This window comes from Chlamydotis macqueenii, chromosome 3, assembly GCF_036417535.1.
Source record: "Chlamydotis macqueenii isolate bChlMac1 chromosome 3, bChlMac1.mat, whole genome shotgun sequence".
In the NCBI taxonomy this organism is placed as follows: domain Eukaryota; kingdom Metazoa; phylum Chordata; class Aves; order Otidiformes; family Otididae; genus Chlamydotis; species Chlamydotis macqueenii.
Genome location: NC_141558.1, coordinates 73348022 through 73363991, shown reverse-complemented (window position 1 = coordinate 73363991; position 15970 = coordinate 73348022). Strand labels below are relative to the sequence as shown.

Genomic DNA, 15970 nt, shown 5'->3' with positions numbered 1-15970 from the left:
ACTAGTTTCCCTACGTGTTATCTCCTTTCTGAAAAAGGAAGTTTGCCAACCTGCTCTGAAATGAGAAACTACAACAGGAACCAAAAGAACCTCTGTTGGAACATCATACTTCTTCACCCGGTAAATTGTCAAAAGCTGAAGTTACAGGAAGGCCTTCTCTAGAATCTGTAGGTATATCCAGTTCTATGAGAGCTTTTACACGGTCAAGAACTTAAGCTATCAAAAACCAAAGCTACCCCCTGCCCCTCTTTATCCTCTCAGAACTTGACTTTAGTCTAAGCCATCGTCTCACCAGACGATGCAACACAAAAATAACCAGCAACAATTTATCACATTTCTAACAGGATGTGATGCTCCTCACAGGAGAAACACTGCCACAATTTACATCTGAACGCACCTGAAAAACTTCACATAGTAGAGTCAGGAAAGTGCATGGAATGAAAATACTGAGTTTGAACAAGTAATAAAGGCTAATTATTTGAGGTAGACGGTACCACCCTCACAGGTTATCTATACAACTGTTTTCAACAGTTTTGCAATAAGATATTGTTTGCTGAGAAAAAAAAAAAATAATGGTCACCTTTGTGGTTCTCCAGTACAACATTAAAGTTTATACTAGCCTGTTGCTCCTCACTCCAACTTTTCAAATCACAGGTGTATAAAGAGGCTTCTCAGAGACAGAACTTACACATGCTACATAGGCTGGCATGGCAAGACTAGTGCCCTTACCTGGAACTCTAGCAGGAAAAGAGTCTGGAGACCCTGCTCCAGCTCCTCCTTCCTCATCATCCTCCTCAAACTCCAAGTGTTCCTCTTCTCCAGGTGCTAAAATCTTCCTGTAAAACATGAGAAAGAAGAATGAGACCAAAGACCATTCATCATCTGGCTTTCAGCTCACAAGTCAGCATCTGAGTATAGAGCAGGGGCAACATGCTTTAATGTCATTTCATACTACTTAACTACTGCCTGTACCTATAGACTCTGACAGAGACTGCTCAGCCCAAGAGAAAGCACAGAGTCTAAAACCAAGAGACAATACTGGCAATTTCAGAGAGATGTAGGAATGTACCAAGTCCTGATTTTACCAAACGCATGGGCTTGATTTTTAGTGGTACCTAGACAACAATTCAAAAGTTCTTTAATTAACCAGCTTACACAAAGTAGGTGGCTCTAGAAATTACAGTTTTTCAGATGTATACCAGGTCCCAGGCTATGCTCCCTTTCAGATATGTATCTGTACACATGGTGACCCAGTTCTCTCTTACCTGAGCGGGACAGGCTGAACATCAAAGGGGAACTCCTTATTGTAAGTGAGGATATTCTTTAAGACTGCAGATAACAGGGGGAAAAAAAAAAAAAAAAGAATATATATCCATAAACAATCATTGATTCTACTACTTTGCACAGCTATGTCCATTCTCACAGCATCTTCACACATACAAATATTTAAAAAATACTCAGATCATAGAAAAAAAAACCTTCTCTCATATTTTAAACATAAGAGCAGAGCTATATCACTATAGCATTCAGAGAGGCTAACTCTAACTCCAGTACATAATCACCACAGCCAGGGAAGATAAAAATGTCAATAACTGAAAGCATCACGAGAAAAAGCTACAGGCCCCAGAGTAATGGCAGCAATCTTTGGTGGCTACTAAGAGGAGGGTGATGCTGTTACTGGCATCAGCTCCAAACAGACTGAAGTCTCCAGAACAGACACACTTAAGCACACATGTAGGCTGCGCATTCAGACAGCCACCATGGGAGTTCAAGCATGCTGCTAACACATAGCTTAGTTAAGATTTCCTGCTTCTTTATGCACGTGTTTTGGGTTGGGCTCTTTTTTTTCCCCCGTGGTGCTGATGGGGTTTTTTTGATTGTTTTTCTTTTTTTCTGCCCTCAGATGTCTGAGTAGATTGGCAAAATTCAGAAGAGATACAGTGCAGCATCTGAGCATCAAGCCCCAGAGACACCAACTATACTTCCCAGCATTCAGTGGAGAGTGGCTTTGCCATTTGTATTGGAAACTTACTCAAGTTTTAGTAACCACAACTTTAGCTGTCATTTCCAAAAGCATTTATGAGTAAAAGCAAAACTTCCAAAAGCATGTGAAAGAAATACACATTTCATGATGGCTAAAGGGTCTAAAAATTTACAAGAGAACACCTGCAGGGAGAGGCACTTTCCTACCAAACAATGAGTATTCCAGACTGGGTAGGGGGAGGTAGAAAAACCTGAGTCCTCTCACTGAGCCTCACTTTGCAATAAGCTCTTTCAGAGCATGTTTTGAAAAATCTCCCCTTAGGACTACTGAATGAAAACAAAACTGTTTTAAAACAGTGTTAAGATTACACAGATACCCAGAGGTACTTAAATACCAGTTAAGTTTAAGGAACCACTTCCAGGCCCCTCTACGTCTGCGCGCTACAATTCAGCCAGTGTAGGACAGCTTCCCTGTCTGTCTTCATATTCACATCACTCAGCCTGGGCTCCATCATTAACTTACCAGACACCATCTGAATGCTACAACAAATAAAGAATCCTTCAGGGAAACTATGAAGAACCCAAAAAGTCTTTCCAGTCTTTGCTCATTCTGATTTTTTTCCTGATTTCTGTACTGCCACCTGAGAGGTTAGGTACTGCCTGATTCCAGCTGGACAACACATATATACATAAAAAGCTTTAAGTTGCCTTTTGTCAGAGATATGACAGACAAAACTGGTGCCAAGTCTCTCTCTCTCTGCAAAGACTTGTGCTCTGAGGGATCAGCAATGCAGTTCTCAACATGGTGGCAAAGAATCACAGCCAATTCTCAACAGAAAAGCAGCTGATTATTAGCAGACAGCCACCTTCCAGTGCAGCTGAGGTTCAGGAAAAGAAGGGGATTTTTATCACTCTCAGAATTCCCCAGCTCTTGGATAGCTACATCATAAGGGAGACAGAAAGTGAAACTGCCCCTGGCAGAAAAATCTCAGTAAAGCAAGATCTCTTACAGTTCATAGGCACGTGATACAGAAGCAACAGAAATTACAGTAGTTCTCCTCCCACCTCCCAAAGGTTGGTAAGCACCAGATTCCTCTCTTTCCAGTAACCAGTTTCTCTCACTACGTGAATGAACGTGCCCCGAAAAAAAACCTTTCTAGTAATTCACTTCAGTCATCACTAGAGGGCACAAAATACTCCACCGATGCGAGCACAGGAAAAAGGCAGTTTTACAGCACCTCAAATCTTGATGCTGCCTGCAGGCAGGACTGAGCATACGCCCTCCTGCCACAGAGCTGCAGCCACGCACACGGGTGTTGGTACCAGACCTGCCCACGGGCGTGCGCTGCTTTCAGACAGCCTGGCGGTGTTGGTAGCAAAATGGTTTGGGCTGGAAGGGAGTTTAAAGGTTTAGTCCAACCCCCCTGCAAGGAGCAGGGACATCTGCAACCAGATCAGGTTGCTCAGAGCCTCATCCAACCTGGCCTTCAATGTTTTCCAGGGATGGGGCATCTACCGCCTCTCTGGGCAACCTGTTCCAGTGTTCCACCACCCTCAATGTAAAAATTTTTTTCCTTATGTCCAGTCTGAATCTGTTTCCTTCTATTTTAAAGCCATTACTCCTCATCCTTTCACAACAGGCCCTGCTATAGAGTTTCTCCCCATCCTTCTTATAAGCCCCCTTTAGGTACTGGAAGGCCACTATAAGGTCTCCCCAGAGCCTCCTCCAGGCTCAACAGCCCCAACTCTCTCAGCCTGTCCTCATAGGAGAGGTGCTCCAGCCCTCTAATCATCTTTGTGGCCCTCCTCTGGACCTTCTCCAACAGGCCCATGTCCTTCTTATGTTGGTGGCTCCAGAGCTGGATGCAGTACTCCAGGTGGAATCTCACCAGAGTGGGAGTAGAGGGGCAGAATCACCTCCCTCAACCTACCGGCCATGCTTCTTTTGATGCGGCCCAGGATGTGGTTGGCTTTTTGGGCTGCAAGCGCAGATTGTCAGCTCATTCTATGATTCTATGTTGAGCTTCTTGTCCACCAGCACTCCCACACCATCCAGAACCACTTGCCTTTTGCTGCAGAAAGCTGTGGATCGAGTTTTTAGAAGGCCTTCAACTCTGTCTCATCACTAATAACAAATAATTTTGCAAAGTTATAATATGGTGATTTACTGAAGTGCTCCTTTAAACATTATCAGGGTAAGAAGTGTATCTACAGCACTCAGACTGGTGAAATACTTTTTCAACATCACAAACAAAAAGCAAACCAATAAAACGGCAATGCAACAATCATTACTTGAGGAAAACGAAAATCCTCTTTACACCTAAGTCCACCTAAGTGGATTTAAAAAAAAATAACCAGATCACAGAAAAAGCGCAATAGGTTACAATAAACAGGAATGAATCTCCCTTGCAATACTGCATAAGACACCTAAGCTCTAAGAGATTGGTTTGGGCTTTTTTTTTTTGTTTTCAAAAACATATCGCCCCTGGGAGAAAGCGCACTTCCCCTCTGTAATGCTGGTGAGAACATGATTCACAGAAAGCTCTCCACCTGTGTAACTAATGGGCAGATCCTGGCATCATTGCCTCCATTTATGTTGCTTTTCTGATAGAAATCTTTTTAAAACACTGTTCTTCAGGCTCTTGTGCAGAAGCTGCCTTTTCTTTTGTGACACTGGACAAAATCACATCGACTTTATCAGCAGTTAGCTCTCTCTCAAAAGATTTTAAAAGAAAGTATCAACATGAACAGCATATCAGTATGTACCAACTTGGTACCACCACTGTCCATTTAGGTTTTTAGTGACAGCCTATGACACCTGTGCCAGTTTTTGTTTGTTGGGTTTTTCATTTTGTTTTTTAATAGACAACACAAAATAATTCAGATATCGGGCTCCTCGGTACAACCCAGCACGTACTTCTCTTATAACACATATACACTGAGTTTGAAACTAGTCCCTTAGTGGCTAGATTTATCACACATGAACACAGGCACATAGGATGTCCCAGCCTATCCATTTGAAATGTGTATTATAACATTGGTATAAGCTTCCACGAGAAAGGATTCGGGAGATACAGTGTGTTAGCAATGATTTCACACAGTGTAGTCTCAAAAGAACTATTTGTATGTATGGACCCTCCTGTAGCACTATTCTAGCACAAAAGATTCAGTGACAAATCCTATAAAGAAACAAAACCAGCCAACTGCTTCCCTTTCCAAGCAGCACGAAATGCAAGCTTAAGTAGGAAAAGTTAGAACTTGACAACGCAAGGGAAAAGAAAAAAAAAAAAAAGTTAAATCTAAGGGCCTTGGTTGTTATAACAACACCCAAACCAAGTTTCTCTGCCACTTTGACAGCTTCAGGCACAAAAGTAATTAAAACAAGCCAAATTGTGTGAATAGCTGTTTTCCTCCCACCCTAACAGAATGGCTTGACCTAATAAAAGAACCACTTATTTGCATTGCCAGCCCAGATTTTTTTTTAGCTTTTTCTGGTGGAAGGCAAGAGAAAATTGACTGCACACAAATTAAAACACTTCATAGTGTATTTTATGAAATGGCTAGTGTTGGCCTGATTTAAGATTTACTCTATTCAAGATATACTTAAAAACCACAAAACAAAGGCACAATTCAGACAGAAAGAGGCCAGAACAATCCAAGTCAGATAGCAGCATTAAGAACATCAATGTTCAATTGTTCTTGTAGCAGCACTGATTCTCCTCCAAGGAAAATAACTCAGTGTCTTTGAAAACTGATGGCCAGGAACTCTTTCTCAGTTCTAATATAGATGCTTGTAGTATGAGGCGTGGGGCTGAATGCACTTCACACTGTTAGACAGGTTTTTTTGACAGATAAAACACAATTCTCTGATGGAAGGCAAGACAAGCAACAGGACTGTTGTACTGTAATTGAAATTTTGCCTTTTAAGAAAAAGAGGCATTCTAAAGAAAGCTTTAAGTCTGTCGGCAGAATGTAAATTCTGACTAAACTCTTCAATAGTCACTTCCTTTGATTGGTAGAAGTTTGATCAATTAAAACATGATTCCTCTCTCTCTTCCATAGTTCAGTCACCCACAGGGCATTTGCACAATGGAGTCTAAAATCCAGTCATTAAATTATCACAACACTTAAAATACTTTGTAAACAGAGAGCAGGAGTATCTATACAAAATAATCCCAAATCAGAGGATGCAGAGGCCACATGCAATATGTGGATTGAGAAAGACCTAATAGTTCCAACACATAGTTAAGGCCTTTCCTGAGTTACAGTCTTCACAGACTAGCGGTCATGTAACACACCTTCACTTTCAATTTTCAGGGAACAGTTGAAAAGCGTTTGGACTCTATGTTTTGGTAGAGAAATTAGGAAGCTCAATTCAACGCCCTGCTTCTTGACAAGCTTCCCTGTAGGATCCTGTGCCAGCTACTTAGAGAACGGGACTGCAGACAAGCTCAGCTTATTCATGAAGTGGAAACACTTGCCTGCCCATCATGTTTATCCCCAAAGCTCCCCTTAATGATACAATTGTGACAGGAGCAAAATAAAACCAGCTTTTGCCAGCATGAAAAAAGCTCTTCCACATCTCCTGTTCCTCAAGAATAGCAGTAATATTAGCATTCAGGATAATATTGCTTATATGTGGAAGCTCTGATCAGAAGAGTGCTTTGAGAATAAAGCAGCCTGTGTTAGGGGAAGGAAAATGTAGCTGATCAATAGATACTTCCTACATGAGAAAGTTATTTCTGGATTGACATACCAAGAACTGACCCAGGATCAGTTGGGAAAAAACAACATCATACAAAACCCTTCAAAGACTGACTCACATCCTCACTTTTGACTCCTAACTTTGTTAGTCTGGTAGCATTACAGTGGTAGGAGACAGGTGATTGGTTACCATGAGCACAAGTTAAATATTTTCAGAAGAAAAAATAAAATTTGTGCTGCAAGGAGGAAGACCGCAAAGCTTTGAAATTCAGTTCAAATAAGAAATGTGCAGGTAAATTTTCCAGCTGATTATATACTGCACTACTGATAGCTTAAATTACTATTTTGTGCAAAAATTAGCAGCACCCAAAGAATTACTTATTTAAAAACAGAGACAAACACATTATCTGAAACATTAGGACTACTATAATTTTAAGTTACCCATGTTACTTTCCTTAATACACATCAAGTTATGTCTATGTGGTAACAGTTATTTGGAAGAGTCACCTAAAATCAGCATTACTGTCAAACCACATTGTGGTCACTCAGTATTCATGATGCTGTAATGATAAACGTCACTCACTTAATAGAAGACACTACTTACTTGGTTCCAACTTCTTCAGATCCTCAAGCTTAAATTCATCCTGTGATTGGGTGGACTAGGACATTACAAAGAAAGAGTTAGAAGTTAGTGTGCACCTTCCCCCCAGACAGAGCTACTATATCGTAGAATAAGCATGCAAGCTGCTTGCTTTGTTCAAGCATACCAAGTTACTCCAAAGCTACATCCTAAAAAACATCAAAATCTCCCCAAGAGAGGTTAGGTTCACAGGTGAGGCAGAAAGTTTATTGCGAACAAACTTATCCCATGTTCCAAGCTCTAATGCAAGATAAATAATTTTAAAGCAACTATTTGGTCTTTCACACTTACTACACACAGGAACATTAAGACAGAGGGACTTGTTTTAATTCTTCCCCAATCATGTTGTTCTGAAGCTGCTCAGCTGTAAGACTGCACTGCAAAGTGATGCTCCAACAGGAGCATTCACAGTTTGAGACACACATCCAACACTGTAACACTGGCAGACATCAGAGTATACAGGATGAGCTTGACAAAACAATCAGGTAAGAGCTCACTGGAAATTGAAGAGGGATTCTCATCTCTCCTTTCTCCTGTTCTGATGATGCAGTTTCCTCACCTGGCTGTAGCATAGGTCTGCTTCTCAGTAAGCCTATTTGTCTTACTAACTCAACAGAAAAGTTTTTAATTTTTTTTATTCTGAGGTAGTTCACTGACAGTTTGGCAAGCTGACCTAGCCTATTCTGAAATGACAAGTGGCAGAACTGGCGTAAGAAAAGTGGTGCAAATGAGAGAATTGACACTGGACATCCTCTTCTAGGCAGAGGATCAGGTCTTTCCTGTTGTGCAATTGCACCCTTGGCAACTCTTAAGATTACTCATTGTTTTCAACATTTCTTTAAGGCCTGATAGATTTTTTTTCTTGATTTTGCCCAAGTGTTGACAGGGACCTTCTGCAAGACTACAGAAGGACAGTAAAGCAGCTATACCCGTACTGTTAGAAGAACGGGAAAAGATGACCACACTCATTAGATGCTTTAATCTCTGCTAAGAAATCATAACAAAACTGCAGCAAGTAAAATACTCCCCAAAGTGAAGTGGATGAGAAATTCTAGTATCTTCACACGAGGTTATAAAATCCTTGAGTTACTGCTGGGGAACCAACATAAGGAAGGCTGTTTTTGTAAGACATTGTCTCTTCAGTTTGGCAAGTTATGAGATTGCTGCTGCATCTTCTGCTGTTGCTCTGAGATGTGACCTGACCCACAAAGCTGTCCCACAATCAAACATGCCTGCCCTCATCACAAAGTCACAGCACGCAGAACAAGTGCAATGCTGTTCAAACATCCCAGGTTAGATCAAAATAGAAATATAGGTAGAGCTAATCAAATAACTCTTCAAGCACGGCACAGCATCGAGACCAGTCAGCCCCCACCTCATTAGTCCAGCTCCAGCATGCTGCCTAAATTGTCACTGTATCCCAGCCTCTCAGACAATTGAAGGCAGCACAATGGAGCTGCTGCACCTCGTACAGCAACATGAAGTACTCGGGAACGCTGTCATGAGTAACCTGGTGCAAAATTTGCCTGTCACCACTCTTTGTATGTAAAAAAGTAATTTGGTTACCCAAACTTTGCTTTAGTTGATTCATCCCTCCCCCACCCACACTCTTTCGGAAATGTCTCTCACTTGCCTTTTGTTCTGGGGATAAGATTGTGCTGAGAGAAAAAGAAATTAATTTCCATGACATCTACTTTCTGTCCAGAAAAAAAAAAAAAAGCACAAAGAGTAGCTTCTAAATCATTATTTTCACATATTTGCCTACAGCACTTCCCATTTTTGTGACTGCTGCAAAGTAATTTTTATTCTACATAAACATTCTTCCTTGTGCTCTATGATGATTTGTGAAGCGGCTGAATTAGTGCAAGGGTCACTCAGGAGATCTTTTTACCCTTGCACACAGGTTAGGAAGACAAACTAATCAGTTCTGAGGGAGGAAAATGAGGCAAAGAATCAAAGATACAAAACTTGCGGCTGAATTCCTGTACAAACCTTAATACATGCTCATATAAGTACTTAAAGGTTCTTAAGGCAGCCACCTGCAGCACCATGTTGACAACCTAGTAAGTCCAAGTGTTCAAGGGTTTGTTCACTCTGTTTTCAGAAGTTTTGGCTATGCCTGAAGACACAAGTTTTAAAAAGCTCTACAGTTACCTGAAATATGAAGTCACATAAGAAAAATAGCTATACCTGTAAAGCTGCACTTCTCAGTTCCAAGCATGTTGCAATTTTAGCTATGGTTTTCTGAAAAAAAAAACAAAAAACAAAAAACAAAAAATCATACCTTAAATTAGTACTGAAACTACATCCTTTCATATTCACATTTTGTAATATAAATTAAAAATTGCTTTTTCTTGTAGAAGATTTCAGATCTATTATTCAGTACCGGATCATTCAGCATCAAAAGCTTTTTTATACACAAGCAAGATTTTCTGAAAGCGCAATAGATGAAACAGACATCTGCCACTGAACTCCCCTCCCACAGCTCATCAACACAGATGGGGGGTCATTCACTCAGCAGAAACTGTAATAATGCCTACCACATCATAAATTGTTTATAAACTCAACTGCTTTGAGGAATAGGGGAGAGGAAAAAAAAATCCAAACCAACCAGTGTATTAACTTCTGAGAACCTGAGTGGTTTGTTCTAATTTGCTCTTTTAGGAGTCATGCCTACAGTTCCTCTATCAAGCTTACAATCTCAGCAGACCAAGCCAACCCTCCCTAGAAGTTACAGAAGCCCAGTATCTCAGCACTGAAAAAACACAGTCTGCTTTTGTGGGTTTTGGTGGGAGAGGAAGTATAAAGGCGGATTATTTTTCTAACTTTCTATTTTTGTAATTTTAAGACATTTAAACTCTAAGTGAAGCATGAAATATATTCTTTGATTCAAACTTGTCAGCTATCTAAAATATCCCTGAGCAGAATAGTAATTTCTTATTTTCATTTAAAAATGTAGAAGAGAGGGAAAGGCTTCAAAGTAAGACTGCTAGCAGTGGGCTATTTTGAAGACAGTGTTACTTAAGCTTTTATGTCTCACAAAATAAGAAGCTCGAGAAAGTCACATTTGTTTCTATTATAACCAGCTGAAAGGAGGAGTTAAGACTTCTATTACTTGACATCAAGAGGACACAACCGCACAGTGTATTTTGCTTTGCCTGACCATCACAAGTTTGTTCCTTAACTAAAAGGTTTTAGGGAAGAAAAACTAAGAGCCCGTGCAGAGGTAAGGGGCAAATATAATCCAAAATGCTCTTTGGAACATTTTTAAGGCAAGAAAAACAGCAACAATGAAGCTACAAAGAGAAGTAGTTTATTCTCAAAGTAACTTTTCTCCCAGAAGGAAGATTAAAGTTGAAATACACACCTGTAACTCATTCTGTCCTTTTAAATCAGGCAGGATAAAAACAGCTCCCCCTCAAGCTGGATTCAAGGGGAGGAAAAGATTTCCTAGAGTACAACTCTTAGCATCAAACAACTTCAAGAGCGTGGGCATCTGGCAAGTTCTGTGCTACTAGTCAAAAGACAAAAAAACTTCCCTTTAAAGGAGGATTACATTTTAGGGCTCCAAGAGGTTTGTAGCAGCAGATGAAAACTAGGCATGCTTTCACAGCTACCTTCCCCAGTCATCCGCCCTGACTCTCCCACAGAGGGGTGTCACAACTCCTCAGTGAGCTCCTGGGCCACCACTAGTTTTGAAAGACTGAGCTAAAAGCTAAATGGCTTCCGTTTCAGTTCACCTTACACCACACTGAAAGTTGAAAGAGTTCAGGAGCTGAATCATAAGCAGAACAGACATCAATACCTCAAGGGCAGAGCCAACAGCTGGAGTGTGTAAAAGCCTCAGATACTTGATTTTGATCTGCCACCACAGGCTCATCAAAGCTTTCACAGCCATTTCTCCCCAACTGGTATATCCTCTTGTCTTAAATGCTCTTTCACATTAGCCCATTAGCCCAGACTTTACATCCTTGTAGTTTACATTACTGTCCATTGCATGGAGGTCTTATAAAAAATTCAATTCTTTTGAGCACCTTCCAGGAAAGTAGTGAGTGATGCATATTAGCACAGGACACACATTGTTTTCTCCTCCGCCTAGGATGCAGCATGTGCAGCAGTGTGCAGTTTCAGAATTCTAATATAGAGCAACATGACCGTATGCTTGCATGCAACACAGCAGAGTAAAAATATTACAGCTCCATTTCTGTGGGCATTCATTTTGTAGTCTAGGTTCAGTCAACAAATTTCTACCTCCCCAAAATAAATTCTGCTACATAACAGAGACCTGTAGTTGGACCTCCAGTATAGCTTGGAAAACCAGAGATTTTTTTAAAAAGGAGTACGTGCAGTCCTGGATTCATTTTCACACTTTCAGACCCACATTGTGTTGTGGATTTACATCTACCTTCAGACTGGATAGGAGGACACCAAGCAGTACTAAAGGAGAGTCTCAGGCCCTAGGGTGAGAATGCATCCATCTAATCAGCTGCAGCATAACAAAAGGAATTCCTTTTTATATTCGAGAACATCTGGAAAGGCACATTTGCAAAGGTAGAATCTTTAAGAGGAAGGTGTGAAGTAATGGGTAAAAGAAAGGAATCCAGAGGTTCCCTAGGGAAGGGAGGGGAAACCTCTGAGGTTTGACTGCAGCTCTAACATTTCCAAAAACCCAGCTGTTCCGATGGTTTGGGTGTTGACTGCTGAGCAAAGAGCATGCCCATTCCACATTAGATGAAAACCCCTCTGACTGCACCGCAGAAAGAGGCCTACGAGTTCGCAGGGTCCTAGCACACAGTCTCTGTGCCCCACCAGGCAATCAGAACGTAAACAGATTTTCATGTCGCTCTTCACCTCCTCATCTCACATGCAGAGCATTAAACCCACACCATAAATGAGGTCTCAAGAAGCACTGCTCAACCCTTGTCTCCTTTGTCAATTCACTGATAAGCTCAGCAACAAGCCTGTTCCCAACCTGCTGATTCGTAACTGTGTCTTCTTAAAACCGTCTGAACTAGGTACCTCCTTACAGGACAAACAGCAATACAAAAATGTGTGTCCTCTGGCACCTGGGTGCTGAGGGGCAATAATGGCTATAGAAACAGATTAATTGAAGAGAATTTTGGAGTCTTAAAATAGTAAAGAATAGGTTTTATATGGAATCTATTGAAATATGGCAAGCTCCCAGCAGGCATTATTCATAACTATTTTTTTAAGGGACCACACCCAACCCAAAAGTTAAAAATGCAGCTAAACACTGCTATCATTTTCAGCTGCAGTTATCCCATGCAAAAGCTCCTTTTTGCAGCAGGGAAAACATTCTGCATCTCATTAGAAAGACTGAAGCCATAATTAACTTTGCTAGTTTAAAATAGTTAAGACTCAGTTTTATGTAAACTCATGATTAGAAAAAGTCAGTTGATCTCATAGTCAAGGTTTCTTCAGTGCAGTTGTGTGAGTAATGACTGTGCTAACTGTAATGCAGTCAAAGATGTTTGCATAAATACAGAGCCAGAGCAGAGTTTGGCTTTAAAGAGAGGTCTAGGCTGTTAGGAGACCAGTAGTTTAATGAATCATGCTAAGACTGTTCAACAGTGCTCTTGTTTCAGCAAGTTACCATTGCATTAAAAAAAAAAAAAAAAAAAAAAAAAGCAGCATGATTTTCTAATACTGCAGAAAACTCTGCCGAGCACAAAAACAGTCACACTAGAAGCAACAACTGCGGTTAGAAGAGGGCTTTAAAGGTCACATTTATTGCATAGAGAACTGGGTGAGAGTAACTGTAGCTGGAGGCAAGCTGATAACCACGGCCAAACCCAACTGGAACAATTCATGTAGCAAAACACAGTGGCTGATCATGAATGAAGACAGGATTTTTATAGAATTAAGGTAAAATAAAGAACAGCAGGATGCAGATGTGAAGACTAAGGTAAATTCATCAGTAATCATATCTGTTACTACTCCATACACACAGCCTCTACGTGATTAAGTTGTTACACAGCCTCCTTAAAGCTGTTGTGGGGTGACTAGATTTAAACAAAATGATTTGTTGTTTACAGTATTTATCTGCAGAGAAATTCTTCAACAAAAGTCACAATCATTAATGAAGTTTCAGCACTGTCAGCTACCCAAGTCAAGACAGTGCCTTCCCTAAGGACTAAAACTCTAGAATTACGTTCAGCAGTACATATAAGACAACAACCCTGCAGAAGCTGAAAATCAAGAAATGAACAGCAAATTCTGGAGACTAGTCTGCTCTATTAAGGGAAGTAGCATACAGTGTTTCAAACCAGACTCTTCAGCTCAAGAGCAAAAAGGCAAGATATTAATATTTAAAAGTCTGAAATCTTACTACAAACAACGCATTTATTATAAGACAAATGATAACTGGCTCACAGTACGCCTAGAAAAGAAATTGGTGGTATCTGTCAAGCCTTGTTAGATTACCAGACTGTATGATTACATTAGCAGTAACATACCATCAATTATGGTGTGGCCATATCTGCACTGTAACACCACCTGTGATGCATGAAATAAACCCAAATATGGTAAAAGTTTATACTGACAGATGAGGCCAAAGATTTGAGCCTAGCCTTGTCCTTTACCTGTAGCTGTAAAGCTAGTCGTTTTCCCTTGGCACAGAGGAATTGCTGCTGAAATTAATTTTCCCCACACAGTATGTCGAGTAAGAAACAATGACAGCCTCATAGTAATTCTCAGCAGTACGTATGGTCCTTGAGAAAACAGCTAACTGTAAATCTACACAAAGACTGGAATGAGGGTAGATCAAGCAACTGGAAATCATAATTTGCTTCACAGCCTTGCCTTCTCAATCTATTAAATTCTGTGCGCAGCCTCGGTCATCAGATAAACAAACCCTGAAGTTTACATACTGTTCTACATTCAGAAAAGTAAAGAGGTGGCTCTTATAAGACATAAAGAACCTCAGAAAGACAAGATATTAGAGAAAGAGACTTTCCAGAACCAGGAGGAAATAGCATGCCGGTGGATGCATTGGCAGGAACTTAGCCGAACAAAAGTAGCTGTTTCGGTATGTAGATTTTTTTGAAGGGTGGTGAGAGAGAAGATACACTTCTATTTAACCAAACTGCTTGAAAACCCAGAAGCATCCTAAACTACTGCTACACACCAAGTGAATGATACTAGTGATGACAGTAATTGGTCACGATCACTAGATTATACTGGCCGAGGTCCTGCAGAAATAGGGAAAACCAGAACAGCAAGGAGCTTAACATCAGACTCAAAGATTTTTGCTGTACAGAGTTTTAAGTGCTTCTTTCAAAGCAACAGCAAGACACTTATTTTTGTTGTGACTAGTATTCCTCATGGTAGCAGAAGGAAATAGAGTGTTCTCTCAAAATGCTGGGGAATTCAGCTGTGTACGTGGCTAATGAAATAGGCATCACCATTTGAGAATGAGGCTCAAAGTTTTACCGCATCAGCCCCTTGCTGATCACAGAAAAAAAAAAGCAAACTGTGTAAATGTCAAAGTTATATCAGCTTTAGAAACAGGTATCACTCTGCAAGGATCCAAAACAGCCACTCCTTGTTTTTTCTTTTCAGAAGACTGTTGCCTTAAGACATGATCACAGTTGCGCATCTAACATCTGAGGTCAGTTACTGCTGCTTCCTGAGCCCCCCAGGCCTTCCGTCACTGCTGACCTCACTCACTTCCACAGTCTGGTCCAAGGTCCTTTCCACAAGACTCAGGGAATATCTGGAAGCAAAGTCCTGTGTGGTTCTGGTTCCCTTACTCACCAGAGATGATGCCTCCAGAAGTGAGATTACCAGGTTTGCCTTCATGAAGTAACCATATTTTTTAAAGTATCCACAGAGGGGAAACATGCAGTAAAGATTACTATAGCTGAGAATGATGCAGAACGCTACCAGCAAGGGATAAAGAGCAGAAACAATCAAAGAGTAAACAGCTGTCCAACATTAACAAAGCTCCCAAGCCTTCAGTTCAGGAAAGGCAGACGAAATCCTTCTCCAAGATTTGGAGAATTACTAGGTTTAAGACTATCATGAGCCTCATCTTCTTTGCAGAAGGTAAACAGAACATAGAAAACCAGCTCTTTGCTTTTCTTACTGGTACATGTCAAGGAAAGAGTTACAAACCTCTGTCAGACTCTATGTAAAGGCGTATTTCTTTGTAATGAGTTTCTTTAGGCGCATCAAGATCATCACCAATTTCTGCAGCCAGGACCTGTTTTCGGGACCAAAGTTTCCAAACACAGATCCCATTACTCTAGCACCCGGTTAACATAGGTGAGATTCTGGGCTAGCAAATGTCAGTTTTCAGGCAATACCATTGCTCAAACAAGTGATCTTATGACTTGGAAATCTGGAAATATAGGGGTTCCCTAATTTGGTATTCCTAAGAAAAACATGCCTTTATACAAGATATGAAAATTTATCAGGGCCTCACATCTCAAAAGATTTTATTTTGCTGAAAATGCTTGAGTGTATGAGACCTCAGCTAGCACTTTCCTCTTAAATCCTGTCACAGAATTGCATTAACATGATGCTGAGGCTAGAAATAGTTTTCAACTGAGGGGCGGGAGGAGGGAGTAAAGTAATTTCAGTATTTTGAAAGATTATAAACAAACAACATTCTAAGAGACT

General features: G+C 40.6%; 1 protein-coding gene across 2 annotated transcripts in view; it reads right to left on the bottom strand.

Moving 5' to 3' along the window:
- Positions 1 to 15970, bottom strand: part of AIDA (axin interactor, dorsalization associated) — a 31705-nt gene that overhangs the window by 11037 nt on the left and 4698 nt on the right. For both annotated transcript variants that reach the window (XM_086745888.1, XM_086745889.1), the window contains exons 3-6: positions 9518 to 9571; positions 7292 to 7346; positions 1266 to 1329; positions 730 to 836 (exon numbers count right to left, since the gene is read on the bottom strand). In XM_086745888.1, coding sequence (XP_086602014.1) covers positions 730 to 836; positions 1266 to 1329; positions 7292 to 7346; positions 9518 to 9571 — 280 coding nt within the window. The remainder of the gene's footprint in view (positions 1 to 729; positions 837 to 1265; positions 1330 to 7291; positions 7347 to 9517; positions 9572 to 15970) is intronic.